Source organism: Ranitomeya variabilis, chromosome 4 (assembly GCF_051348905.1).
Source record: "Ranitomeya variabilis isolate aRanVar5 chromosome 4, aRanVar5.hap1, whole genome shotgun sequence".
NCBI classification, from domain to species: domain Eukaryota; kingdom Metazoa; phylum Chordata; class Amphibia; order Anura; family Dendrobatidae; genus Ranitomeya; species Ranitomeya variabilis.
The window spans coordinates 457462085-457489964 of NC_135235.1; the positions used below are offsets into that span (position 1 = coordinate 457462085).

Sequence of the window (27880 nt, forward strand, 5' to 3'; positions counted from 1 at the left end):
TTACGGCTCTGCATTATAAACTTCTGTGAAGCACTTGGTGGGTCAAAGTGCTCACCACACATCTAGATAAGTTCCTTAGGGGGTCTACTTTCCAAAATGGTGTCACTTGTAGGGAGTTTCAATGTTTAGGCACATCAGGGGCTCTCCAAACGCAACATGGCGTCCCATCTCAATTCCAGTCAATTTTGCATTGAAAAGTCAAATGGCGCTCCTTTCCTTCCGAGCTCTGCCATATGCCCAAACAGTGGTTTACCCCCACATATGGGGTATCAGCGTACTCAGGACAAATTGTACAACAACTTTGGGGGTCCATTTTCTCCTGTTACCCTTGGTAAAATAAAACAAATTGGAGCTGAAATAAATTTTGTGTGAAAAAAAGTTAAATGTTCATTTTTATTTAAACATTCCAAAAATTCCTGTGAAACACCTGAAGGGTTAATAAACTTCTTGAATGTGGTTTTGAGCACCTTGAGGGGTGCAGTTTTTAGAATGGTGTCACACTTGAGTATTTTCTATCATATAGACCCCTCAAAATGACTTCAAATGAGATGTGGTCCCTAAAAAAAAATGGTGCTGTAAAAATGAGAAATTGCTGGTCAACTTTTAACCCTTATAACTCCGTCACAAAAAAAAATTTTGGTTCCAAAATTGTACTGATGTAAAGTAGACATGTGGGAAATGTTACTTATTAAGTATTTTGCGTGACATATGTCTGTGATTTAAGGGCATAAAAATTCAAAGTTGGAAAATTGCAAAATTTTCAAAATTTTCGCCAAATTTCCATTTTTTTCACAAATAAACGCAAGTTATATCGAATAAATATTACCACTAACATGAAGTACAATATGTCACGAGAAAACAGTGTCAGAATCGCCAAGATCCGTCAAAGCGTTCCAGAGTTATAGCCTCATAAAGGGACAGTGGTCAGAATTGTAAAAATTGGCCCGGTCATTAACGTGCAAACCACCCTTGGGGGTGAAGGGGTTAAACTCCTAAACTACAAATTCTTAGGGGAATCTCAAAATTTTCTGGGATGTTTCCCAATCCCAAGTAACGTTCTCATTCTGTCTGAGAAATGTCTTTGTGTTTGGAGAGAATGAGAAGATTTCAGCTGTTCAGTGGCCTATGATTGGCTGACGCGGTCACGTGATGTTCCCCAGCTGTTGATCCCAGACCATGAGGGGATAAAGTAGCTAGTGCAGAAGAGTGACAGCCATCTTGGAAACTAGAATATATATTTTTTTTTATTAACTCACACTGGGCTATTTGAGAATTATTTTTAAAGTAGAGGAAATCCACTTTTAACAGTGGTTACCAAGTTATCTACTGCTGATAAAGATAAAGAGGGCTGTCCAGGATTAGAAAAACATGCCTGCTTCTCTCCAAAAACACCGGTATATATCCATGTGTTATATCTAATATTACTGAAGTAAACGAGGCCAAGGTATAATAACTGACACAATCTATGGACATGTTTAACACTGTTTCTGGCCTGTTTTTCTGTTTAATGAGGCTGGTGATCAACATTTTTGTTTGTTCTCTTACCCCACTACTCTAATTGATAACATTTATAGCGAACCTGATGTGGGGATCTTCATGAGGATTTTGGTCATCCTGATACTGTTCATAGCTGTTCTTTTGACTATCCTTAAAAGGTCTGAAGGATCAGTTCTTAAATGTAATATAGGTAGTCCATTGCTGTAATTCACCATGACTATAATGGACAGACCCTTAATGTAATTAAAGGAGTTTTCCCACTAAATATACCTATCTGTTATCTGTAGGATAGGTGATGAATGTGTGATCCCATGCACACTACTAAACCATCCCCAAAAGGGTCTCAGGGACACCCATTCTTACAATTGATTCATCCCCAGCGACAGACCCCTGGCAATAATAGGGGGTCCTGTGGATAGATGATAAATATACTTGTTAGAAAAATCTGTACTAACACTATTCTGATTTAATTGTTTTTAGCGTATACTAAACCTTTTTTTTTCTTGTTTACAGCTTGTCAGACCCAAAGAAGATCTTTCCAGAATGCATTTGGACTCATACCAATTCCATCAGTTATAGAGAAGAAAGAGACAGGACTGTTTGGAAATGGAGGGCTATTTGGCATTGGACAATCACTTGTAGGCGATGTCCTTAACCTAGTAGGGTATGTATTATTTGTATTTACTGTATATCTCCAGATAATTACATATCAACACAAATTGAATAATGTATGTAATGTACATTAAATCTAAGTAATTGCTATAAAGAAATAGTCATGCTTATGATTACAAAACTATATTACCAAAACTCATCCTATCACCTTTAAATGACTAGCTAATGTAATACCAATAACAGCAATACACTGAAGTAATACTAGCAAGTTTACTATTTAATGGTAAGATTGATATGCTGAGTACTGCAGGAATTAAGTACAGTCATTGACCTTCAGGTAAATATCCACCTTTATTCTCTATTTTGTACCGTCCCTAATAAACCTCCTAATACCAGGGGAAGCCTATTGGCACATGAACAATGTGGAGATCATGCAGTGATTCATAAAGACAGGTCTCCTTTTCCTGGGTATTATGCACTATATATAATTTAACATCACGGATGTGAACATATTGGGGTTATGTCCGGTTGGAGTAAAAAGGTGTGGAAAAAGTTTTTTTGACTTTAGTTTTTTGACTTTTGTCTTTTGAATGATTATTGCTATAAAATCTTGTATAAATACAATTCAGACTTCATGAATATATCCAATATTGGTTGGCAATTAGGCAACTTGTCTGTTTTGAATTACTATTTATGTGTGGGGAATTTTTTCTGTGATATTAGTCTGGCGTCTCCTAGGCGGCATCTTGCTTTTTTATTATTTGTGTTGTTTATTGTCCTATTTTGGCTTCAATAAAAAAATATTTGATTTTATATAGTGTGGGATCTCTTCTTTGTCCCTAACATGTATTGATGTGGGATTCGGTGGTTGCATTTAGTTGAAGTGCCCGTATATACTCTTTGGACTTAAGTTGACTTAGAATACTGTGCACAGTTCTGGTCTCCGGTGTATAAGAAAGACATAGCTGAACTGGAGCGGGTGCAGAAAAGAGCGACCAAGGTTATTAGAGGACTGGGGGGTCTGCAATACCAATATAGGTTATTACACTTGGGGTTATTTAGTTTGGAAAAACGAAGGCTAAGGGGTGATCTTATGTTAATGTATAAATATATGAGGGGACAGTACAAAGACCTTTCTGATGATCTTTTTAATCATAGACCTGAGACAGGGACAAGGGGGCATCCTCTACGTCTGGAGGAAAGAAGGTTTAAGCATAATAACAGACGCGGATTCTTTACTGTAAGAGCAGTGAGACTATGGAACTCTCTGCTGTATGATGATGTAATGAGTGATTCATTACTAAAATTTAGGAGGGGACTGGATGCCTTTCTTGAAAATTATAATGTTACAGGGTATATACACTAGATTCCTTGATAGGGCGTTGATCCAGGGAACTAGTCTGATTGCCGTATGTGGAGTCGGGAAGGAATTTTTTTCCCCAATGTGGAGCTTACTCTTTGCCACATGGTTTTTTTTTGCCTTCCTCTGGATCAACATGTTAGGGCATGTTAGGTTAGGTTATGGGTTGAACTGGATGGACTTAAAGTCTTCCTTCAACCTTAATAACTATGTTACTATGTTACTATGATACTACCAACGTGATTTTTTAAAATCCGTGATTTGGCGTCAAGCACTTAAAAAAAAAAACAACCTCATTGCCAGGTGGCAAAATGGAGGACCATACCTTGTCTGGCTTTTCATCGTTATAAGATCTCCAGCATTTTGGTCTTGCAGACAGCTAAGAGAATGTCACATGTTAACTTAAAGCAGGGGTGGGGAATCTTTTTTTCTGCCAAGGGCCATATGTATATTTATACCATCCTTCGGGGGCCGTACAAACTGCGCTCACAAAGTACATCCCGAGTCTGGCAATGGTTTCAGGACGTAATCTTTCATTACATGCCCTTCAGTGTTCAGTAGTGAACACTGCATGTGTGTGCTAACAGAGCAAGAAGAAATGAATGAGCTGGTTGTAATCAAAATACAGCTCCCTGCCCAAGAATGCGGTCCCTGAGAATCTGCTCGGGGGCTTGATAAAAGGTCATCGAGGCTTGGGGCCTGAGGTTCCCCACCCCTGACTTAAAAAAACGCAAATTATAGTGGGATGTCCAACCCTAGAATTTCACTTACCCATTCTTCCCACTGGGAAAAACTCCTGGTCCATACAGTATGAGAGGTATTGGTATGGTCAAAAAATGGCTTTATTACTAGAGTCCAAATGACACCTTTGGTAGTTCCTGGTTCAACTGGATCTTAAAGGGAACAGGTCATGTCCTGAAATGTGCCTTGATCAGCTACAGTCATTGCTCAGTACACAGTGACTGGCGACTGTGAGCACGTCTAGGTATTTTGATTGGCATCTCGTTCTGCACAGATGCGCTTCAGAGTTGATGTGCCGTGGCATACTGACCGCCGCAGCTCACCATGCTGTGAGTGGTGATTGTAGCTGGTCCATGCGTGTCTTTATAACTGAAAGCCGGCGGCTCCCTCAAGGAATAAAGTTAATTTTCTACCAGTAGCCGCACTTTCAGTAAGGAGGACGGACATCTTTGCAACGCTGTCATTCTGCAGATTACCTTATATCTGCAGGCTGATTGTATTTGGGGACATGACAGGTTCCCTTTAAAGATACAACCTAGATAAAACTAACCCTCTACTGGGCATAACACTGTGTATCTTTTTTGCTCATAAAGTTCCATTAGATGTAAAACTGCAACCATATAATATGTTTCCATGCTGTGATTTACAAAAGAATAGCATCTATAAAAGCCTTTAAAAAGTGCATGATTATTCATTTTATGATTTATCCGTTGTTGAATTTCTCATACAAATACAGGATAAAAATACACAATGTCCAGCTTCCTGAAATCAATGTGAAGTTTTTGCCACGTACTGGAGTACAAGTTTCCATAGACACTAATCTACACATCAGTGCAAGACTGTAAGTAGCTACAGTGTAAGTTTGATTATTGAAAAAAATCATGTTGATGTTTTATACAATGCTGTAATACACCAAGAAAGCAGGAAAATACAAAATGTTTTGTCTTGCTCAGAACCACCAAGAAGATGAAAACCAAGGCTGTCCTACTACATTGTAGGAAATAGAAATATGGAGGGTAATGGCCCTGCCTATTACAGCCAGGTTTCCATGTAAAAAATATAATGCAATGGTGCCCCCTTGTGTTTAATATTACAAATTACATTTGCATTTTAATCAGGGATGTAATATAACCTTTTCTGATTTGAGGGCCACATTGTCGTATCGAATCACTCAGTATATACAATGGAGTTGTCTCCCGTAATAAGACGGGCACCTAAACTATGTCCACATTTTAGATTAAGCCTATGAAGAAGATATAAATACCTTCAATGGAGAGCTGTGATGTATGCCAGTGTTCAGGGACAGGTAACCTATAAAGTACTTTTTAAAAAAAAAATGTATACACTTTTATGTTGTCCCTCTGCAAAGCAAAGTGTGCTTTCCATTAAACTGAAAAAAGATGTAAGCCAATGGATACTAACCTTGCAAATGGAAATGGATACTCTTTTGGGACAATCTGGTCACATGGAGGCCTATAAATGTGTTAGAAGTTTGTTGTATGTGTTAAAAAAAACTCCCCACATATTCCTCCAACAGATAAAGAGAAGTGAACACAACATAATCAAGATGGGTTTTCAGTTTCTGAAGAATAAAAATGTTTCTATTCAATCTCAGCAAGCAGAGCACTTGATTAAAGTGTATTCACAGATTGTTCACATTTTTACTGTACAGGAGAGAGGCCTTCTTAATATAACATTTTACAATCCTTATAGTTTCTAAGTAAAAATTTTCCATTTCAATTGCAAAATCAGATTTAAGGGGGTTATCCTGCCTTAGGGCTCAAGTCTGCAGTCATTCTATATGACTGACTGCAGACTTGTGAGTCCTCGCAGTGCACACACTGCGTGCTGTCAAGATTCTCCAGTCCAGTGCCTTGTCAAGCTCTTTGGAGCTGAAACGTTGCTTTTTATGCACACATGGCAAATTAAAAGCTTGTTCCCTTTTATTTTATATTTTTACAGTGTGCTTCCTTTTTTTTGTTGCATATATATATAAAATGATGTATACACACACACACATACATACATACATACATACATAGATAGATAAGGAGCATCTTGGAGTCTTGGGGAACTAACCATGGATCTTTAGATGTAGGCCACATCCACTCCTTCTGTCTCTTCATGTAATTCTAGAGGAATATTTGAGGTGGAGGCATCTGATTGGCTCCGATCACAGCTCTTACATCTCTTAATAATATGTACGTGGTAAGCGGGACTTAGACTTGATTTGAGTTCTTGTGTGGTATTAGGTTGGGCATGCTCTATGGGCATGACACATCTGTGCAGTGACAAACCTCATCTACTGTAGGCATTTTACAAATTCATTGAGCTGCCAGCCATCTAAACCTAAAAGTTTACAATAAAAAATACAAACCACCTAAATATATATGTTACATTATCACTTCTAATATTGTACTACTCTTAGTTATGTTCTTTCCTTTTTCATTTTACCAGAATCCTTGTTGGAGAAATTGCTATTAAAGCAGGAGCTGGAGTGATGGCAGAACTGAAGGTCATGAGGACAGCCAAAGGATTCCCTATTCTTGAAGTTTCTGCTTGCAAGTCTTTATTAGGAGGCATACAGATCACTACCGGAGGAGTACGGTACAGACACCATAGTCCTAAGACAAATTGTTCATAATTCTCGAGGCTACGTGAGATAAGGGCAGTAGAGTCGGTGAACAGGAGCAGTCTGAATATTTATTTTCTATGTAGGCTGTTTAACGAGGACCTTTCACTGGATTTTTTAATTTTAGCTGAGTATCCTCTCCAATTGGTGCTGTTACAATGAATCTATAAGTTTTTCTTTTTCTTTACTCCCCACTGTTCCAAAGTTAAGCCAGTAATAAAGAAGCAAATTTTAGTTTTAATTAACTGGGTGGATGTTTGCACTAATAATATCTGCCATGTATCCACTCTCACTGGTTGTCTTTCTAACTCCAACGCCAGCGCCAACACTCGACCTCACTCTTTATACAGACACTCACTGTGGTAAACCACCTAGGTCAGATACTGCTTTCTATTTTTCCTGCTTTCAGAATATAGAAATAGAATTCATATATATATATATATAGAAAGAACTGGCAGATCATTTATTTCTTCCACAGACTTCGCAAAGGAACAGTGGACATTGATTACATATGGAGCAAAGGCGATACCAGCATCTATATAGGAAAGGGTTCTTTACAGTTACAGCATTTAAAAAAAGTGTTAGATGCTTTTCCAATAAAAATGGCATTGTGGGTTATAAATAATCTAGTAATGATAAATAATTTATAATTAATTCAGTAAAGTTGAACTTGATGGACCTATGTTGTTTCAACGTGTATAATTTTCTTTACGGTAATTAACTAATTAATTTTCTTTTCCCTAGTTTAATTCCAGGAATAGTTGACACAATTAAAGGACACATACAAGCCATTCTAAGTGACAGGGTAAGTGCAGATTACAGTCTGTTTTAATTTCTTGCCTTTAAAGATCTACATGTCTTCGAAAGGAATGTAGTCACAATTTTTTTGCTAATTTAAACCATCTACTTTTTTATTGTAGTTTTTTTTCTATTTTCTTGTACATTATTATGGTGACTGTCATCTTACCTGAACTACTGTTAAAAGCATTCAGAGATATAATTTACAGCAGCCACATAAACCATAAGAAACTATACACTGAAGATGTTCATTGAATTCTATGGGAGAGTTTTCTAAGCATGCTCTGTGCTCTGCGCAGAGGTCACTGTGCAGGGAAGGGGATAAGGTAAGGTTGGGTATTAAATACGTTTTATGAATAGTTGTTAACTTTTATTGAAATCTGCTTATCATGATAATGAGATGACTACTGAGAAACGATCTCTACAGAACAGGAAATGCCTACTAATTATTAGTCAAAAGGGAAAGATTACAGTACTGGATTATTTTTTAGAGAATGACAATAAAAATAAAAATAAAAAAATCAGCAAAAATTATTTAAAAACATGTTATACATAAAAAAATTATAAAATAGGTATTTTCTTCTTACACAATGGGGAAAATTCATTAAGACTGGTCTAGTGCTTGTTCATGCTATGCCAGTCTTGCTGGAGTACAAAGCGCTGAATTAATTAAGAGGCAAAAGCCATTCAATGAATTCTGTGCATCTTTTGAGAGGAATGCGCTTCCATGCGCCAGAAACGATAGACTGGAATATTATTTTTGTCATACAAAATGCCGGCATTTTTAATGAATCGGATAGGTGGGAGCGGCCACGTCCCATTCCGGTTCCTCCCAAGCTCCTACTCTGCGTTGCCCATAAATTTTGTGGCCTTTCAGTTTTCTGGCGTAAAAGCATTATTGAATCAGCCCCATTCTCTTTAACAAACTGCAAAGCAGAATATGTAGAGTTATAAAATTATGATCTACATTTATTTAGTAACTAATCCAGCCATTTTACCTAGGACACGATAAACATGTATTTCCTTTTATTTCTGTACAGCTTTGTTTATCCGTTTCAAATGTATTCCTGGGCTTGAATGCCGATCTTGGGCTGCTTGTAGGTGAGTAGCACAGTATGGGAGGGAACAGTACAAAACGATTGTATTAAACCACCAATGCGAAAACTGCATCCCCACTTGGCTGACTCATACATTGCCCTTGTATCCTATCTTTTAAGGTGCAAAGACTATTGGCAATGACCTTGGCATGCAATACGTGATGCCCACCCCACCTGTAGTGAACAATGACTACATGGACATGGATATGAATGTAAGGTGATGTGTTACTTCACAAGATATAATGTGATTTAAATTTTTGCCAATTTTTGATTTGTTCCTACTTGCTCCAATTGGCTAAAAGCAACAGAATGTAGCATACGTCCTATTACAAAATCCCATGTAATTTCTGTCACCGTTTCCCACCAGGTCTTGTTTCCATCAGCAGCACAATGAAGTGTTGTACAAGAGCAAGTCACCACAATAGCGGATTATTATCCACAGCCTTGGCATCATCACGTATGGCACCCAACAATGCAGGGGTCATATATTACACGCTTATAGTGCTGCTGATGTAAACACATGGAATGGATGGCTCTAATGCCTGCACGTTTTTTATGCCTTTATGTCATTCTAATCCAATAATATATTTCCAAAATTATTATCAATTCAATATTGAGTCAAAACAACAAAACCATATACTATTGTAATAGTAATAGGGTGATATGTCCATGCTCTAATTAACAAAGGAAAATGTCATCTAAGGGAGCATATCTCCTTCCTACAGCACTGGCGATCTCACAATCATACAGTCATCACTGAAGCTAGAATTGACACAAGCAATAACCCCAAAATGCACAGAATCCAGTAGATCACCTTATGACAACCAGAATTTATCTTCCTATGCCATGTTGGATTAGGGTCCTTTTTTAGGGCCCACCAAAGTAATGATTTTAGGAATCACTATGAAGCTGCTTGTATTGCTTCATAAATATATTGTGCACAAATCATAAATTATGGCCTAATAGGTTATCAGCAATTATACTGGTAAAAATATACTCTAGTGGCAAATGGTTTGCTCCAGAGTTAGCTCGCAGTCGGGTTGTCTTCTGCTGAACCTTTACAGTACGTTACTCTGTAGGAACCTAGGCCCAAATGGGAATCATCTGGTAGACCAATCCAACCATGGTCAATACATTCAGTAATATAATATATAAGATAACATAAAAACCTAAGATAAAGAAAATATAAATATAATGTAATTTCTTCATCTGTATATTCATTTGTGGTTTGATTAGGTGGAATACACCGTGCATGAGAAAGTTGTTGACCTCCCAACCGGAGAGAGTAAATTCACACTGCCACCTGGAGCTGGAGACCAGAACTCAATGGTCAACATGGGCTTTTCACAAGACTTCTTCATGTCTATGTTTACCGCATTTCAGACCTCAGAAGTATTCAATTTCGAAATCTCATCTGCCTCAGTACGTGCTGATAAAAATCTTTAAATCAGTTACCTAAATCTGTTTTATGTATGGGACATACTGTACAGCTTAAAAATACTTTAAGTTAAGACGTGCTTAATAACTCAGTTCCAACAAAAATGGTTGGGGTAAGGAGGGGATGGTCACACATATAGTTCTTTACACTTTTCATATTATTGACTTTCCCTACCTTTGTTCCTAAATTTTGATGCAATCACTTACAAGACTGCTAAAATATTTTCAGATGAATTATCATATAGGCTAAATTGTATAGTAACAAGTTACAAGTATGAACTGACTAGTCATGATCTACTGAATAATTAACCCACGAGAGGGGAAAAGGAAGGTGGACCTGAGCTGACCCCTTTGCATTTGGTCGCTGGTGTATCTTGTGTTACAAATTGCCTTTAGCTTTGTAACAGGAATGTTAACTTTTATTGTAGTAGCCCTATGATAGTGACTGCATAAATCTCTGGCCAGATATTGTAATTAGAAACTATATATATATATATATATATATATACAGTATATATATAGTTGAAAAAATTGGAACAGCACCAGAAAAAACCATAACAGTGTGCAAGCATCCCCAACCAGCAATCAAGAGGCTCCTTATGATAATAGTAAAAAAGAGGAAACGGTACAAGAATCCGAAAAAGGTGATCTTTAATGCCCTATGACGTGGCGACATTTCGGATATACAATGCTTTCTCAAGCCTTGAGAAAGGCTTATTTTTATTTATTTAACATACATTTTGATTGAATTGATATAATGTCTTGTAAGTTACCTGTGCCTTGACCCAATAATCATTTTGGTTTCTTTTTCTGTAGGCGATGGTCGGTAGCTACATGAAAACATCTGTCCTGGGATCTTATATCTCTCAGGTATATTTATTATGCAGATATACATATATATTTATTATGAATATTATTTTTTTTACATTACCGTTGGCTTCCTGAATTCTCAACAACGTGATAACATAGAATTAAATGTTTGTGTGAAAGCAATCCGCCGCTTCTAGAAGATGATTTAAAATACAGACGTTAAATATCAATAAGAATGGAGTAAGGCTATGTTCACATGTTTTTTTTTGCTTACTGGATCAGTTTCGAATGAAACAAAATGGATGGCTATTTAACTGATCAGTTTTCTATAGAATTCAATGTTAAAAAAAACAGATCCAGTTGAAATCAGTTTCTTTTAGCCAGACAAAAAAAAGTTGTGTATGCATAACTTTTTTCTACTGGATCCATTCTGATGATTACTGCACATGTGAGCATCGCCTAAGGTCAAAGCTATGTATTTACAAATGTCAAAACTTTATTCACTTTAAAAAAGTCATTTATAATCTTGTGAATCCCTGTTTTAAAGACATTTTACTTGATTTCTGGTTAGGCTTGCTTAAAGGGATTATATGCTTTAGTAAACCCATTTATAAATCTTCTAAGTGGTCTTCTGTTCAGAATCATCATTTACTTGTGTGGAAAGTGGCTACAAAAATAACTTTTACACTGGAGTACCCTGGCATATCTGTGCATTTTAAAAACACCTACATAATGCTTAACCCCTTCTTGACATGTGATATGTCTGAAATGCGCTCAGAGCGGGGTCCATGCCCTATCTTGGAGATGCTGACTGTGTTACATACTGCAGATGGCTCCTTCCTTTATTAGAACCAACTGTAGCTTGCTCTGATCACTGCTGTTCAACCATATAAATTGTCAATCACAGATATTGGTATTTAAATAGTGCGATACATGCATCAGCTCTCATTGGATCCTATAATGCAATGTCAGAGTATCAATGGCCTGCCATGGCAACTGGGCAGGGCCGGCATCAGCATCCGGCACACTCGGACAAGTGCTGGGGCCCTGAGCAGGCGGGGGGGCACTCGACATCGGGGACACTGGCGCACTATGGGGTCCCAGTGCCTGTGCCAGTGCCAGCGCCCGCGAGCGGGCCCGTTCACTTGATCAGGGCCCCAGCACTTGTGATACTTACCTTACTTACCTCTCCCTATTTCACCTCAACGGCATCTTCCGCGTCCTCTGACTGTGACATTCAGGTCAGAGGGCATGATGACGTCACTACTGTGCTGGAAGATGCCAACGCTGAGGAGTCTGTAGCAGAGCAGCAGCCAGCAAAGAGAGGTGAGCATTTAATTTTTTTTAATGTTTAGATATATGGAGCATTATATGGGCCCATCATACACTGGAGCATCATATATGGGGCCCATTATATTTGGAGCATTATATATGGCCTATCATACACTGGAGCAGCATATATGGGGCACATTATATATGGATCATTATATGGGGCTCATCATACACTGCAGCATTAAATATGTTGCCCATTATACACTGAAGCATCATATACTGGATCATCATATGGGGCCAATTATATATGGAGCATCATATGGGGCCCATTAAATCTGGAGAATTATATGGGCCCATTATATATGAATCATTATATAGGGCCTATTCTGTATGGATCATTATAGGGGGGCCATCATATACTGTATGGAACATTGTACGAGACTCATTATACTGTATGAAGCAATTTATGGGGCTCATTATACAGTATGGTGCCTATCCTATACTGAATGGAGATTTATATGGGGCCCATTATATATGTGGCTCATCATATACTGGAGCATTATATGGAGTCCATTCTGTACAGAGCATTAAATGGGGCCCGTCATATATTGTATGGAACATTATATGGGACACATTATGTATGGAGCAATATATGGGGCTCATTATACTGTATGGAGCAAGCAGGTCACAGATGAGGATGTTACCTTCAGTAGCCATTCAAGCCCATTTGTGCCAACTTCTGTGCATGTTATGGTCTGTGAACTTTTGATCAGGCTCATTTGGATGTTTTGGGTTGTTATTATGATTTAAAAAGAGAAAACACAGCAGTTTGACAATAAATGGCTTCACCCAACCACTAACCATGAATGAAGAAAAAGTTTTGGTGTTATCATTCATATTCTCTGAAAAAAGGCCAAGAAAGGAAAAATTCTGCCAGTTATGTAAACTTTTGAGCCCAACTCTATACTGTATGGAGCAATACTGTATATGTAGCTCATTAGCCTGTATGGAGCAGTATATGGGGCTCATTATTCTGCATGGAGCACTATGTGGTACCCATAATACTGTATAGAGCAATATATGGTGCTCATTATTCTGTATGGAGCAGTATATGGGGCTCATTATTCTGTATGGAGCACTATGTGGTGCCCATAATACTGTATAGAGCAATATATGGTGCTCATTATTCTGTATGGAGCAGTATATGGGGCTCATTATGTTGTATGGAGCACTATGTGGTGCCCATAATACTGTATAGAGCAATATATGGAGCATTATATGAGGTCCATTACACTGTATGGCACAATATGTGGGGCACATTATTCTGTATGGAGTGCTATGTGTGGCCCATAATACTGTATGGGGGAATATACTGTCTGAGCTATTGTAGAATTTACAATAGATATCACTCATGTAATGTAAAAAGTAATTGACATCTTTGGCACTGTACTATACCTACATTTCTCTGCCGTATCTGTGCACCATGTATTGTGGTATGTGTTAAAGTGGCCCACTGAGACTCTTTTGCCCAAGAAAACCTGGAGCTGGCCCTGCAACTGGGGACCTATTGAATTTTCCCATGGCTGCCTGGGGCTGTTTTTCATAGGAAAATGACATTTTGACCAAAAACAAAGTAAAGTAAAAATAAGAAAAATAAAAATACAAAAATTTGAAAAAGGTTCACACCTTTATGGACCGAAACATCGCTGAGATTGGCTAAATAAAAGTAGCTCTATTTTCACTGAGCATGATATGATTTTTGGTTTTCGACATTTGAGGTTTGGTCTGTGCCTGGGGGAGCTTTGCACCTGATTTTTCTTCTTTCTTTTTGTCTGTTTGTGCTGCTCTAAGTGTCCTTTTTATATACACTGCTCAAAAAAATGAAGGGAACACTTAAACAACGGAATATAACTCCAAGTAAATCAAACTTCTGTGAAACCAAACTGTCCACTTAGGAGGCAACACTGTTTGACAATCAATTTTACATGCTGTTGTGCAAATGGAATAGACAACAGATGGAAATTATTGGCAATTATCAAGACACACTCAATAAAGGAGTGGTTCTGCAGGTGGGGACCAATGCGAGATGTGGCAAGAAGGTTTGCTGTGTCTGTCAGCGTAGTGTCCAGAGGCTGGAGGTGCTACCAGGAGACAGGCCAGTACACCAGGAGACATGGAGGAGGCTGTAGGAGGGCAACAACACAGCAGCAGGACCACTACCTCAGCTTTTATGCAAAGAGGAACAGGAGGAGCACTGCCAGAGCCCTGCAAAAATGACCTCCAGCAGGCCACAAATGTGTATGTGTCTGCACAAATGGTTAGAAACTGAATCCATGAGGATGGTTTGAGTGCCCTTCTACGGCCCCCTCCACATCTCCTGGTGTACTGGCCTGTCTCCTGGTAGCGCCTCCAGCCTCTGGACACTACGCTGACAGACACAGCAAAGCTTCTTGTCACAGCTCGCATTGATGTGCCATCCTGGATGAGCTGCACTACCTGAGCCACTTTTGTGGGTTGTAGAGTCCGTCTCATGCTACCACGAGTGTGAAAGCACAACCAACATTCAAAAGTGACCAAAACATTAGGCAGAAAGCATTGTTACTGAGATGTGGTCTGTGGCCCCCACCTGCAGAACCACTCCTTTATTGAGTGTGTCTTGATAATTGCCAATAATTTCCATCTGTTGTCTATTCCATTTGCACAACAGCATGTGAAATTATTTGTCAAACAGTGTTGCTTCCTAAGTGGACAGTTTGATTTCACAGAAGTTTGATTTACTATTTACTTGGAGTTATATTCTATTGTTTAAGTGTTCCCTTTATTTTTTGAGCAGTGTATATATATTACAAGATAAGAAATATATAAAAATATATATAAATAAAAATAAATATATATATTTTTTGTTTGTAAGCACGGTAATCCACTGACCTGTGAAATCATGTTGTAGGGTTATTTGTATAGAACAATGAACGCTGTGAAACTAAAACCCAAAAAACTATAGTGGAATCATTGTTTTTTTCACCATATTACCAAACTTGGATTTTTTTCCCCAACTTTTAGTTTTTTTGCAATGGAAAATGAATGGTGTCATTCAAAACTACAACTTGGCCTGGTTATGACCACAAAAAATAAATAAAAAAGTTATAACTCTTGGCAGAAGGGAGAAAAAACAACCCGAAGTACATAAATAAAAAAAACACTTGGGCATGAAGGGGGTAAATTCCTCCTGCAATGAAATTTAAAATCTCACTCTAGCTGCTGAATTTCTACAGCGATTGCAATTAATTGCTAGAACCAACAGCAAGACACCCTATGGTTTTTTTGGCATCTGTGTATAAAAAAGTGACTGTTCACGTGGACAACCACATTGACTTAGGCTACTTTCACATTAGCGTTTCCCTGATCTGCGGCATGCTGCGGACTTCCTCCGTGAAGCCCCGCCCCCAGCCGCACCTCCACTGCTAGCTCCGCCTACCTCTGCATGCGGCCCGCATGCGACCTCCGTACCTATCTTTAACATTAGGTACGCAGGTCGTGCGGCTGTATGCAAATGCTGCTGCATGCGTCGTTTTGACGATGCGGAAAAAAAAAATGCTACAGGCTGCGTCCTACGCTGGTCGCCGCATCGTCAAAACGACGCATACGGCAGCATCTGCATACAGCCGCACGACCTGCGTACCTAATGTTAAAGATAGGTACGGAGGTCGCATGCGGGCCGCATGCAGAAGTAGGCGGAGCTAGCGGCGGAGGTGCGGCCGGGGGCGGGGCTTCACGGAGGAAGTCCGCAGCCTGCCGCAGATCAGGGAAACGCTAATGTAAAAGTAGCCTTAGCAATACTTATTTTTGTGCATTTAAATTGTGAAGTTGTATCTGTAATGTATATTATTTATTTTAGATCAATTTGAAGTACCCAAAATCTCTTCCTGTGAAGATAAATATTGTTCTTAGCCAAACACCTATAGTCACTTTCAAGTCCAACCAGTTATTAGTCCAGATTTCTCCACAAGTACAGATGTTTGTCGTCCAGCCCAACTTACGTATTGAGAATCTGATGACTATCAATGTGGTGAGTATGAATATGACATGGAGAGCTGAAAGTTCTGTTTTCTGAATGATTTTCACACAAACAATCACTGACCGATTGGGAATGGCTTAAGGAATCAATAGTAAAAGAAAATAAAGTTAGTAAAACTCTCAAGAAAGGAGGCTAAAAAAAATCTGGAAGTTTCTATTGTTCTTTGTGGCGCCAAGGGACATTATATTACTATGGATGAAGCAACTTTAAGGGATAGCCCACTGCTCATCCCTTTATAATCCAAATTGAGGTTCCCCCAAAACTGTCTTCCTTTTGAAGACCATTCTAATCCATGCATTACAGAGATAACCTTTTGATATGAATAGGTGAATGGTACTCGTGGCAGAGATAAAAAACACTTGTTGGTCTAGTCTTCCAATAATAAAAACTTAGCATATTATCTAGCAACTATTCCAGTTGAATGGGGACTGTCCAAGCTTTGTCCTAATGAGATGAGATATATAGAATATATGTCTGTTTGCCCATCTATTTGCATATAGTGATTGAACAGCCTGCTATATTATATATATAAATACATATACACACATTCACAGTGGGGAAAATACGTATTTGATACACTGCTGATTTTGCAAGTTTTCCCACCTACAAAGAATAAAGAGGTCTGTAATTTTTATAGTAGCTATCCTTCAACTGTGAGAGACAGAATCTTAAAAAAAAAATCCAGAAAATCACATTGTATCATTTTTTACATAACTAATTTGCATTTTAATGCATGAAATAAGTATTTGATACAATTGAAAAACAGAATTTCAGTTTTAGTATAAAAATCTTTGCAATTAAAACGTCAGACGTTTCCTGTAGTTCTTCAGCTCCATCCAAAGATTTTCTATTGGGTTCAGGTCTAGAGATTGGCTAGGCCACTCCAGGACCTTGAAATGCTTCTTACAAAGCTATTCCTTAGTTGCCCTAGCTGTGTGTTTCGGGTCATTATAATGCTGGAAGACCCAGCCCCGACCCATCTTCAATGCTCTTACTGAGGGAAGGAGGTTGTTGGCTTAAATCTCGCAATACAAGAACCCATCCATCCTCCCTTCAATACGGTGTAGTCGTCCTGTCTAGTGTTAAGCATTCCGATACTGCAAATATCGGGTATCGGCTGATATTCACTGTATCGAAATTCCAATACCGAGTTCCGATATTTTTGTGATATCGGAAATCGGAATCGGAAGTTCCTATAAGTTCCCAGGCATGTGCGGTGCGTATGGTCCCCAGGGTCTGGAGGAGAGGAGACTCTCCTTCAGGCCCTGGGATCCATATTCATGTAAAAAATAAAGAATAAAAAAAAAATATGGATATACTCACTCCTCTGACAGACCCTGGACCTCAGCGGTGCAACCGGCAGCCCCCGTTCCTAAGAATGCAGTGAGTGTAGGACCTGCGATGACGTCGCGGCTTGTGATTGGTCGCGTGAGTGGTCACATGAGCGGTCACGCGACCAATCACAAGCCGCGACGTCATCGAAGGTCCTTCACTCTGCATTCTTAGGAACGGAGGCTGCCGGTTGCAGCGGTGACAGCCAGGGCTCGTCCGAGGGTGAGTATATCCATATTTTTTATTTTTATTCTTTATTTTTTACATGAATATGGATCCCAGAGCTTGAAGGAGAGTTTCCTCTCCTCCAGATCCTGGGAACCATCCAGGATCACTTCCGATATTTGTGTCCCATTGACTTGTATTGGTAGCGGGTATCGGTATCGGCGATATCTGATATTTTTTGGATATCGGCCTATCCAATCCGATACCGATACTTTCAAATATCGGAAGGTATCGCTCAACACTAGTCCTGTCCCCTTTGCAGAAAAGTACCCCTAAAGTATGATGTTTCCCTGATCATACTTCAAGGTTGGGTCGGTGTTCTTGGGGTTGTACTCATCCTTCTACTTTCTCCAAGCACAGCAAGTGGAGTTGATACCAAAAGGTCTATTTTGGTCTCCTCTGACCACTTGACCTTCTCCCATGCATCCTCTGGATCATTTAGATGGTCACTGGCAAGCTTCAAACGGGCCTGTACATATGCTGGCATGAACAGGGAGACATTGCGTACCCTGCAGGATTATAATCAATGAAAGCATAGTATGTTACAAATGGTAATGTTTGAGACTGGGGTCCCAGATCTCTTCAAGTCATTGACCAGATCCTCCCATGTAGTTCTGGGCTGATTCCTGACCTTTCTCAGAATCATCCTTACCTCTGACCAAGGAAGATTGACATTCATCTTGTGTTTCTTCTATTTTCTAATTGTGCCAACAGTTGTTGCCTTCTCACCAAACTGCTTGCCTATTGTCCTGTAGCCCAGAGGTGTCAAACTGCATTCCTTGAGGGCCGCCAACAGGTCATGTTTTCAGGATTTCCTTAGCATTCCACAAGGTGCTGGAATCATTCTGTGCAGGTGATTAAATTATCACCTGTGCAATACAAGGAAATCCTGAAAACATGACCTGTTGGCGGCCCTCCAGGAATGCAGTTTTACACCTCTGCTGTAGCCCATCCCAGCCTTGTGCAGGTCTATAATTTTGTCCCTGGTGTCCTTAGACTGTTCTTTTGTCTTGGCCATGGTGGAGAGGTTGGAGTGTGATTAATTGAGTGTGTGGACAGGTGTCTTTTATGCAGGTAATGAACTCAAACAGGTGCAATTAATACAGTTAATGAGTGCAGAGAAGGAGGGTTTCTTAAAGAAATACTAACATGTCTCTGAGAGCCAGAAATCTTGCTGGTTGATAGGTGATCAAATATTTATTTCATGCAATAAAATGAAATTTAATTCTGGAAAAATGATACTATGTGATTTTCTGTATTTAGTTTGTAGATTCTGTTTCTCACAGTTGTAGTGTACCTACTAGAAAAATACAGACTTCTCCGTTCTTTGTAGGTGGGAAAACTTGAAAACCTGCAAATACTTATTTTAATACACTATATATATATACTGTGTGCATATATATATATATATATATATATATATATATATATATATATAGTATATATTATACACATATGCACACAATAAATTAAACATTTAATGAAGCCACTGCCTTAATAAATTAATAAATATAATGCTTTTGACTTCTTTAAAACTTTAGGGAGCTAATTTGCTTGCCAAACTGGATGCTAAAGGAGGAAATCTCAAAACTTCATTGTCACTGCAAGGGTATGATATGTTGTCATCACTTATTTTCTTGTGTGGATTACTTCAGTTATTTCACTAATGCAGTCATTTATGTATTTATTCTTTATGAATTCATTTTTATAGGCATTTCTGTGTTTTATTGCAGAAATCTTAATCTGGTAATGGCATCATCTGCTTTTGGAAAATGCAATGTAAGTTAGTGTGCCCTACTTGGTTAACAAAAAGACTAAGGCTATAATTAGTCAGTCATATGCCGAAAGGTTAAAGTCACAACTTAGTCCATGGGCTTGTCGACTTACACCCCCCATGTATGTTCGTGACTTGTATGATGATAGTGGTGTGAAGTGAGACTGAGGCAACAAAATAGACAAATGAACAATGTAAGGACTCGAGCAGATGAGTGCATGAATCGGACACATGCTATCTAATTTTTCGATTGGATAACATATTAACCCATGTTATTCGATAATGCTGTTCAGGCGACTGTCCATGAGAAAATAAAATCGCAGTATGCAGTATTCACTTCTGAGCCTCGAATGAGACTTACCCATTCAAGTCTATGGGTTCTATATTTACGAATCCATTTCCACTATTAATCTTGGAAACTATATGTGATAATACATTTTTTAATGTAGATTTATGAAAATGGATAGAACAGGGACCACACTTAGGTGTCACAATGATGTCACATGGACATTTAAAGTGGACGCACGGATGGCAAATGGATGAAAATCGCCAGAGTTTTTCATATGAAACTTGTACAATTTTTCATAATGGCCTTAAAGAGAGTAGCATTTATACCTGTTGACCTCAGCCATTAAACATTTGCTGATTAGTCGTATGCAAACCAAGCAGTGATACAGCATAATGTGCTACCAAAAATGATGATTTTAATGCCAGTGTGAAAGAGCGAATTCACTGACAAATAAGCGTGTTTACAAAAGCCAATAATCAGCAATCGAGCCCTCTAACAAATGCTCATTCTATTGGCTCATCAAAATGGGCATTAATAGGCTGAAGTGGTTGTCTCAACTTCTTAAGTGGGTACGTTCTGTAAAAAGAACCAATTTTGTATTTTACCTTTTATTCATTTTATAGTTTTCTGCATTGTATCAGTGACTGATAGGCAAGTAGCACAGTACTTCCAAGCTCTTATCTAGAAGGAGACAAAGCAATGCATTAAAGCTGGTCAGGTAGCTGAATCTGGCCACCTTTAGTGCAACTGCACATCTGTGATACTGCAGAGGCAAAGCTACATCTGCCAACAGCATCAAAGAGCACAGTTTGGGCCAGTGGATCAGCTATGCTACTAGTCTGAACTGTCAATCATCAGGAGAGCACCTTTCCCAGGGAGCCAGGAGGCAAGAAAACAGTGCACTACTGAAGAATGAAAATGCAAGAAACCGTTTAGAAATGCAGGCTAGTTGAAGTTTATGATCTTCAAGTTCATAGACTTTAAGACACTTTTCAGATAAAGGTATTGCTCACTACTCAGATAACCCAATAAGAAATGAGAACTCTGGATGCCTTCTCACTTCCTCTGGATGTCAATTATGTCCAACGGAGGGGACAGTGAATTCAACACTGATTGGCTGCAGGGATTGCATGACTTAATGTCACGTGAGCCAAGAGAGAGCCAGTGCTGACACTGCTGGAAGGGAGTATAAGTGTTCTCATTTTACTGGAGGGAAACATAAGGATTCAGAAGAGGTTATTCGACTAGTGGACATCCCCTTTAATCACACAGAAGAGCATTCTCCTTGATTTCAGTAGTGACAGTTTGGGTTCTGAACACTCAAATACACAGCTATCAAAATGTTTGACATATCACTATGACATGTCAAAAGTTTTATGAAGCTGCAATTACACTTTAAGTGATGTAATGCTGCGGTATTCACGCAGTGTGGTAAAGAGGCAGTGACCCAGGTTAGTCCAACTTAAAATTCTTTATTTTGGCAACTTACAACAAAAAGGCAAAGGTTATCCTCAGGATCACAGCCAGATTGTCCATCAGTCCGTAACACTCCATTGCCGTGGGTGACTGCACTACCATGTTACTCGTGTGTGTGTCACTGGCAATGCTTCTCTGGTTTTGGTCTCTGTTCAGACTCACACAGACTCGTCCTGCACAGAGTTTCCTACTCTACTGCTTGAAAACCAGAAACTGCCCCATCCAAAGCTAAATTGAAAGTTTAAATAGGAATTGTGGACATGGGCCACTCCCAAAATGCAGAGTGGAGGGAGAGACCCATCCCACTACCAATCCTAAAGGTCTCTCCAAAAATAAAAGCCCATGTCAGGTTTTTCTAAATTTGACCTGGTCAAATCCACACTTTTATTTTGCATTGCAGCCACAGCTGTAGCTATTATTACAATGCACCCCAGTGGGTTCAATATGCTTCTAAGCACATTCTAGGGGATACATAATGGCCCTAGCATATAGTTCCACTCACTGTCTCACAGTGGGTTTATCCATTTTTGGTTGGTTATGGAAAGTGCTTGAAGAAAAAGTGAGCAAGATATAGGAAACCTTGAATATGCTATACTATTTCTAATATATCTTTGTGCTTCCACCATAGCCTTCACTGCTGGCTGGGTACATGCATACAGTGTTTGAGAAGGCCTACCTCCTTCAGATTAATAGTAAGTAATGTTTCGTCAACAGCTGTGACTTTCCATGATGGTGTCAGTAACAACAGATGGAAAGTCCACTCCTTCTATTGAGTAGAAATGGTCATGTTGACTACTCCTTGTTAAATAAAAATAGATTTATGAGGATATTCTCAAAATTCTATGTGATTAAATCAATGTAATGTATGGCTGAAAAAATGTTCTTAAAAAATTAACATTTTCAGTAATAATAAAGGAAATAGGTGGGTAATTATAATTTTTAAAACTTGTGCAACACTGCTAGGTGCACAACTGTGCCCACTTCATTCAGTTGCTTAATCTTTACCTTCTACTCTATTTTTTTTCTATTTGCAATTAAAGATTAAAAATAAATATTCTTCATCTTGCAGAGGACCTGAGTATTGGAGTAGCTCTGCCATCGCTACCTAATGTGCAACTTATCCATGAAGTTGTGGAAGTCAAGGAAGTAAGTATTATAGTTTATTCAGAAGGATCTACTCATTACCCTTTATTAGATCTGCGTTATTGGGTTGTTTGCCTAGCTTGGCAAGAGCTAATGTTCTGGCCATTTCAGTAAAAAAGTGTATCCGATAATACTCCCGGATAAGTACGCTAGTCATAGTTAAGTCCTACTTTTAAATGGAATCTGGTCACTGAAACGTATGATATGCCAGAATGGGCTGGCGCACAATCTTGTTGATGTATGTTGTTAGGTGTCAGAAGTGACTACAGATCCAAATTATCTGAATACATACACGATAATGCATGTGGTAAGCAAGAAAAGCACCTAAAGTCTATGGCCAAGTCAGGTACTGATTACACAAGGTGGAAAATAATTTGTATAGGTTTATTTGTACTAGAATAATTATGTTTTTATTGTATTCTTTAATATTAACTATATCCATTATTTTCCTTTCTCACAGGATTATGCTGTTATGTCATGTGATCTTCAATATGTGAAGTAACCCATACAAATAATCGACTGTGAAGAAAACATTTAACATATATAGCAATGAAAGTGACAATATATAGCCTGCCAAAAATGTCCCACCCTAATAAACGTTGTGCTGTATGATTTATGCTGTATTATAATTTTACAATTATTTCTGAATCCCTGATAATTTAAATAGAACTTTTCAGCACTATTTTGTAATGTAAAAGTAAAGACAAGGTTGTATTGGTGCTGTAATACCAAATAAATTGATACCTTTGGAAAAGAAATTCACTTTGTTGTCTTTCTTTAATCACCACTTGAAGTTTCCTGCTAATTAGATTTTTGTGCACAGGGGCCGGACTGTACACTGGGTCTTCTCCTCCCTGTCTGAGATTCCCCGGCCCATCTGCCTGCCTCCGATCTTTGAATGACAGGTCACTGCTGAGATTTAAAACAGAGGAGGTAGTCACTAAAAAAAGCAGTGACCTGGCATTTCAAGACAGGAGGCAGGCAGAGGGGCCGGGTAATCACCAACAGGGAGGAGACCCAGTGTATAGTCCAGCCCCTGTGCATCTAAACCTTACTAGCGTAAAAGTTCCCACGGCGATTAAAGAAGAACCACAAAGCAGATTTATTCACCAAAGGTATAAATGAAATCAGTACTATAGCACCATTACAGCCATTTCTTTACTTTACATTACAAAATCATGCTGGCAGGCTCTTTTTAAAATAGTATTGGTCAACTAGTGGCCCTTAGCTGCGCACCCTACAGCTCTTGGCTTCCTTTTTCATATGTATACTATACAGTGTGTCAGTCTTTTGTGTGTGTGTTGTGACCCCAAACACTGTTCCCATACAAGGATGGCTTACATGAGGACTTAGGCACATCAGATTCTAAATTAATGCAATTTTACTCAACTGAGGCACAATAGCTTAGCAGTTATAAACTCTCAAACAAGGTTCAAGCAAACTTTTTCTGTTATACACTGCATAATGGCATGAGGCCTGCTATTTTATAACCATCGAGATACAAGGCCTAACTACTATATTTCAGGGTTATATGATGTTTCACCCCCCAGCAGTTCGCCCCCCGGGTACATTTCGCCTCCGCACATTTCGTTCCCAGCATTTGTATATACAGGGGCTGGGGGCTGGCTGTGGCTGGACTAATGTATATACAGGGGCTGTGGGCTGGCTGTGGCTGGGCTTATGTATATACAGCATGCTGGGGACAAAATGTACGGGGGCGAAATGTACCCGGGGACGAACTGCTAGGGGCAAAACATCCAAATCCCATATTTCAGAATGGAAGCACAAAGCTTAGCAGTTTCACATCAAAACTAAGATGCAGAGCTTGACAGTTACACATCTAACTAAGGCACAAAGCTTGTCAGTTACTATCAACATCAACAGTTTTCTAGAATTTTTTACAGTATGAGGTTGTCATTAGCTTAACCCCTTAATCCCGTATGACGTACTATCCCGTCAAGGTGACCTGGGTCTTAATTCCGGGTGACGGGATAGTACGTCATACGCGATCGGCCACGCTCACGCAGCTGACATCCGGCACTATGTGCCAGGAGCGGTCACGGACTGCCCCCGGCACATTAACCCCCGGCACACCGCGATCAAACATGATCGCAGTGTACCGGCGGTATAGGGAAGCATCGCGCAGGGAGGGGGCTCCCTGCGGGCTTCCCTGAGACCCCCGGAGCAACGCGATGTGATTGCGTTGCTGCGAGGGTCTCCTACCTCCTTCCTGGCTGCAGGTCCCGGATCCAAGATGGCCGCGGCATCCGGGTCCTGCAGGGAAGGAGGTGGCTTACCGAGTGCTTGCTCAGAGCAGACGCTGGTAAGCCTGCAGCTCTGTCAGTGAGATCGGTGATCTGACAGAGTGCTGTGCACACTATCAGATCATCGATCTGTGATGTCCCCCCCTGGGACAAAGTAAAAAAGTAAAAAAAAAAATTTTCCACATGTGTAAAAAAAAAAAAAAAAATTCCTAAATAAATAATAAAAAAAATATATATATTATTCCCATAAATACATTTCTTTATCTAAATAAAAAAAACAAAACAATAAAAGTACACATATTTAGTATCGCCGCGTCCGTAACGACCCAACCTATAAAACTGCCCCACTAGTTAACCCCTTCAGTAAACACCGTGAGGAAAAAAAAAAAAACGAGGCAAAAAACAACGCTTTATTATCATACCGCCGAACAAAAAGTGGAATAACACGCGATCAAAAAGACTGATATAAATATCCATGGTACCGCTGAAAACGACATCTTGTCCCGCAAAAAACAAGCCACCATACAGCATCATCAGCAAAAAAATAAAAAAGTTATAGTCCTGAGAATAAAGCGATACCAAAATAATTATTTTTTCTATATTTTAGTTTTTATCGTATAAAAGCGCCAAAACATAAAAAAATGATATAAATGAGATATCGCTGTAATCGTACTGACCCGTCGAATAAAACTGCTTTATCAATTTTACCAAACGCGGAACGGTATAAACGCCTCTCCCAAAAGAAATTCATGAATAGCAGGTTTTTGGTCATTCTGCCTCACAAAAATCGGAATAAAAAGTGATCAAAAATGGTCACGTGTCCGAAAATGTTACCAATAAAAACGTCAACTCGTCCCGCAAAAAACAAGACCTCACATTACTCTGTGGAGCAAGATGTGGAAAAATTATAGGTCTCAAAATGTGGAGACGCAAAAACTTTTTTGCTATAAAAAGCGTCGCTGGTTTCACACTTGCGTTTTTGTCTGCAGCTTTTTTTTGCACAAAAAAAGGCATGCGTTTTTTTCCCTATATTTAACATTGAAAACGCATGCGTTTTTTTGTACGCGTTTGGTCGCGTTTTCAAACGCATGCGTTTTTTTTCTGCATGCGTTCATTTTCAGAAATACAACCTGCAGTATTTTCTTGCGTTTTTAAGCACATGCGTTTGTTTGCGTTAAATACACATGCGTTTTTATCGAAAAAAAAACAGAAAACACACTGAAAAGCCACCCACCACCATCAAGGTGATAAAGGGATCCAAACCCTAACCCTAACTCTACCCCTAACCTCAACCCTAACCGTTTAATGAACATTTTCTGACAGTCATAGTGCCACGTATTTAAGTGCCACGTATTTAAATGCCACATATTTAAGTGCCACGTATTTCAGTGCCACGTATTTCAGTGCCATGTATTTCAGTGCCACGTATCACGTATTTAAGTGCCACGTGTTTCAGTGCCACGTATTTAAGTGCCACGTATCACGTATTTCAGTGCCACGTATCACGTATTTCAGTGCCACATATTTTAGTGCCACGTATTTAAGTACCACGTATTTCAGTTGCACGTATTTCAGTGCCATGTTTTTCAGTGCCACGTATTTCAGTGCCACGTATTTCAGTGCCACGTATTTCAGTGCCACGTATCACGTATTTCAGTGCCACGTGTTTCAGTGACACGTATTTAAGTGCCACATATCACGTATTTCAGTGCCACGTATTTCAGTGCCACGTATTTCAGTGCCACGTATTTTAGTGCCACGTATTTCAGTGCCACATATCACGTATTTCAGTGCCACGTGTTTCAGTGCCACGTATTTAAGTGCCACGTATCACGTATTTCAGTGCCACGTATTTCAGTGCCACGTATTTCAGTGCCACGTATTTCAGTGCCACGTATTTCAGTCTCGTTTAGGGTTAGGGGTAGGGTTAGGGTTAGGGTTAGGGCTAGGGTTGGAGGTAAAGTTAGGGTTAGGGTTGGGGCTAAAGTTAGGGTTGGGGCTAAAGTTAGGGTTAGGGTTTGGATTACATTTACGGTTTGGATTAGGGTTGGGATTAGAATTATGGGTGTGTCAGGTCTAGGGGTGTGGTTAGGGTTACCGTTGGGATTAGGGTTAGGGGTGTGTTTGGGTTAGGGTTTCAGGTAGAATTGGGGAGTTTCCACTGTCCAGGCACATCAGGGGCTCTCCAAGCGCGACATGGCGTCCAATCTCAATTCCAGCCAATTCTGCGTTGAAAAAGTAAAACAGTGCTCCTTCCCTTCCGAGCTCTCCCGTGCGCCCAAAAAGGGGTTTACCCCAACATATGTGTTATCAGCATACTCGGGACAAATTGAACAACAACTTCTGGGGTCCAAGTTCTCTTGTTATCCTTAGGAAAATAAAAATTTGGGGGGCTAAAAATCATTTTTGTGGGAAAAAAAAGATGTTTTATTTTCACGGCTCTGCGTTATAAACTGTAGTGAAACACTTGGGGGTTCAAAGTTCTCACAACACATCTAGATAAGTTCCTTGGGAGGTCTAGTTTCCAATATGGGGTCACTTGTGGGGGGTTTGTACTGTTTGGGTACATCAGGGGCTCTGCAAATGCAACGTGACGCCTGCAGACCAATCCATTTAAGGCTGCATTCCAAATGGCGCTCCTTCCCTTCCGAGCTCTGTCATGCACCCAAACAGTGGTTCCCCCCACATATGGGGTATCAGCGTACTCAGGACAAATTGGACAACAACTTTTGGGGTCTAATTTATCCTGTTACCCTTGTGAAAATACAAAACTGGGGGCTAAAAAATCATTTTTGTGAAAAAAAAAAAAAGAATTTTTATTTTCACGGCTTTGCGCTATAAACTTTAGTGAAACACTTGGGGGTTCAAAGTTCTCAAAACACATCTAGATAAGTTCCTTGGGAGGTCTAGTTTCCAATATGGGGTCACTTGTGGGGGGTTTGTACTGTTTGGGTACATCAGGGGCTCTGCAAATGCAACGTGACAGCTGCTGACCAATCCATTTAAGTCTGCATTCCAAATGGCGCTACTTCCCTTCCGAGCTCTG

General features: G+C 39.4%; 1 protein-coding gene across 2 annotated transcripts in view; it reads left to right on the plus strand.

The window, feature by feature from the left end:
- The window catches only part of BPIFB2 (BPI fold containing family B member 2), a 48995-nt gene that overhangs the window by 18753 nt on the left and 2362 nt on the right, over positions 1-27880 (plus strand). The window contains exons 3-17 of one of the 2 annotated variants that reach the window (XM_077251627.1): positions 2011-2161; positions 4947-5051; positions 6668-6817; positions 7587-7647; positions 8681-8741; positions 8858-8949; positions 9974-10159; positions 10991-11044; positions 16152-16322; positions 19430-19497; positions 19622-19667; positions 22056-22119; positions 22497-22573; positions 23031-23370; positions 23604-24490. In XM_077251627.1, the coding sequence (XP_077107742.1) occupies positions 2011-2161; positions 4947-5051; positions 6668-6817; positions 7587-7647; positions 8681-8741; positions 8858-8949; positions 9974-10159; positions 10991-11044; positions 16152-16322; positions 19430-19497; positions 19622-19667; positions 22056-22119; positions 22497-22573; positions 23031-23072 (1328 nt within the window). In that variant the 3' untranslated portion in view covers positions 23073-23370; positions 23604-24490. Of the gene's footprint in view, positions 1-2010; positions 2162-4946; positions 5052-6667; positions 6818-7586; positions 7648-8680; positions 8742-8857; positions 8950-9973; positions 10160-10990; positions 11045-16151; positions 16323-19429; positions 19498-19621; positions 19668-22055; positions 22120-22496; positions 22574-23030; positions 24491-27880 lie in introns of both variants that reach the window. The other variant, XM_077251626.1, reaches the window with a different exon arrangement.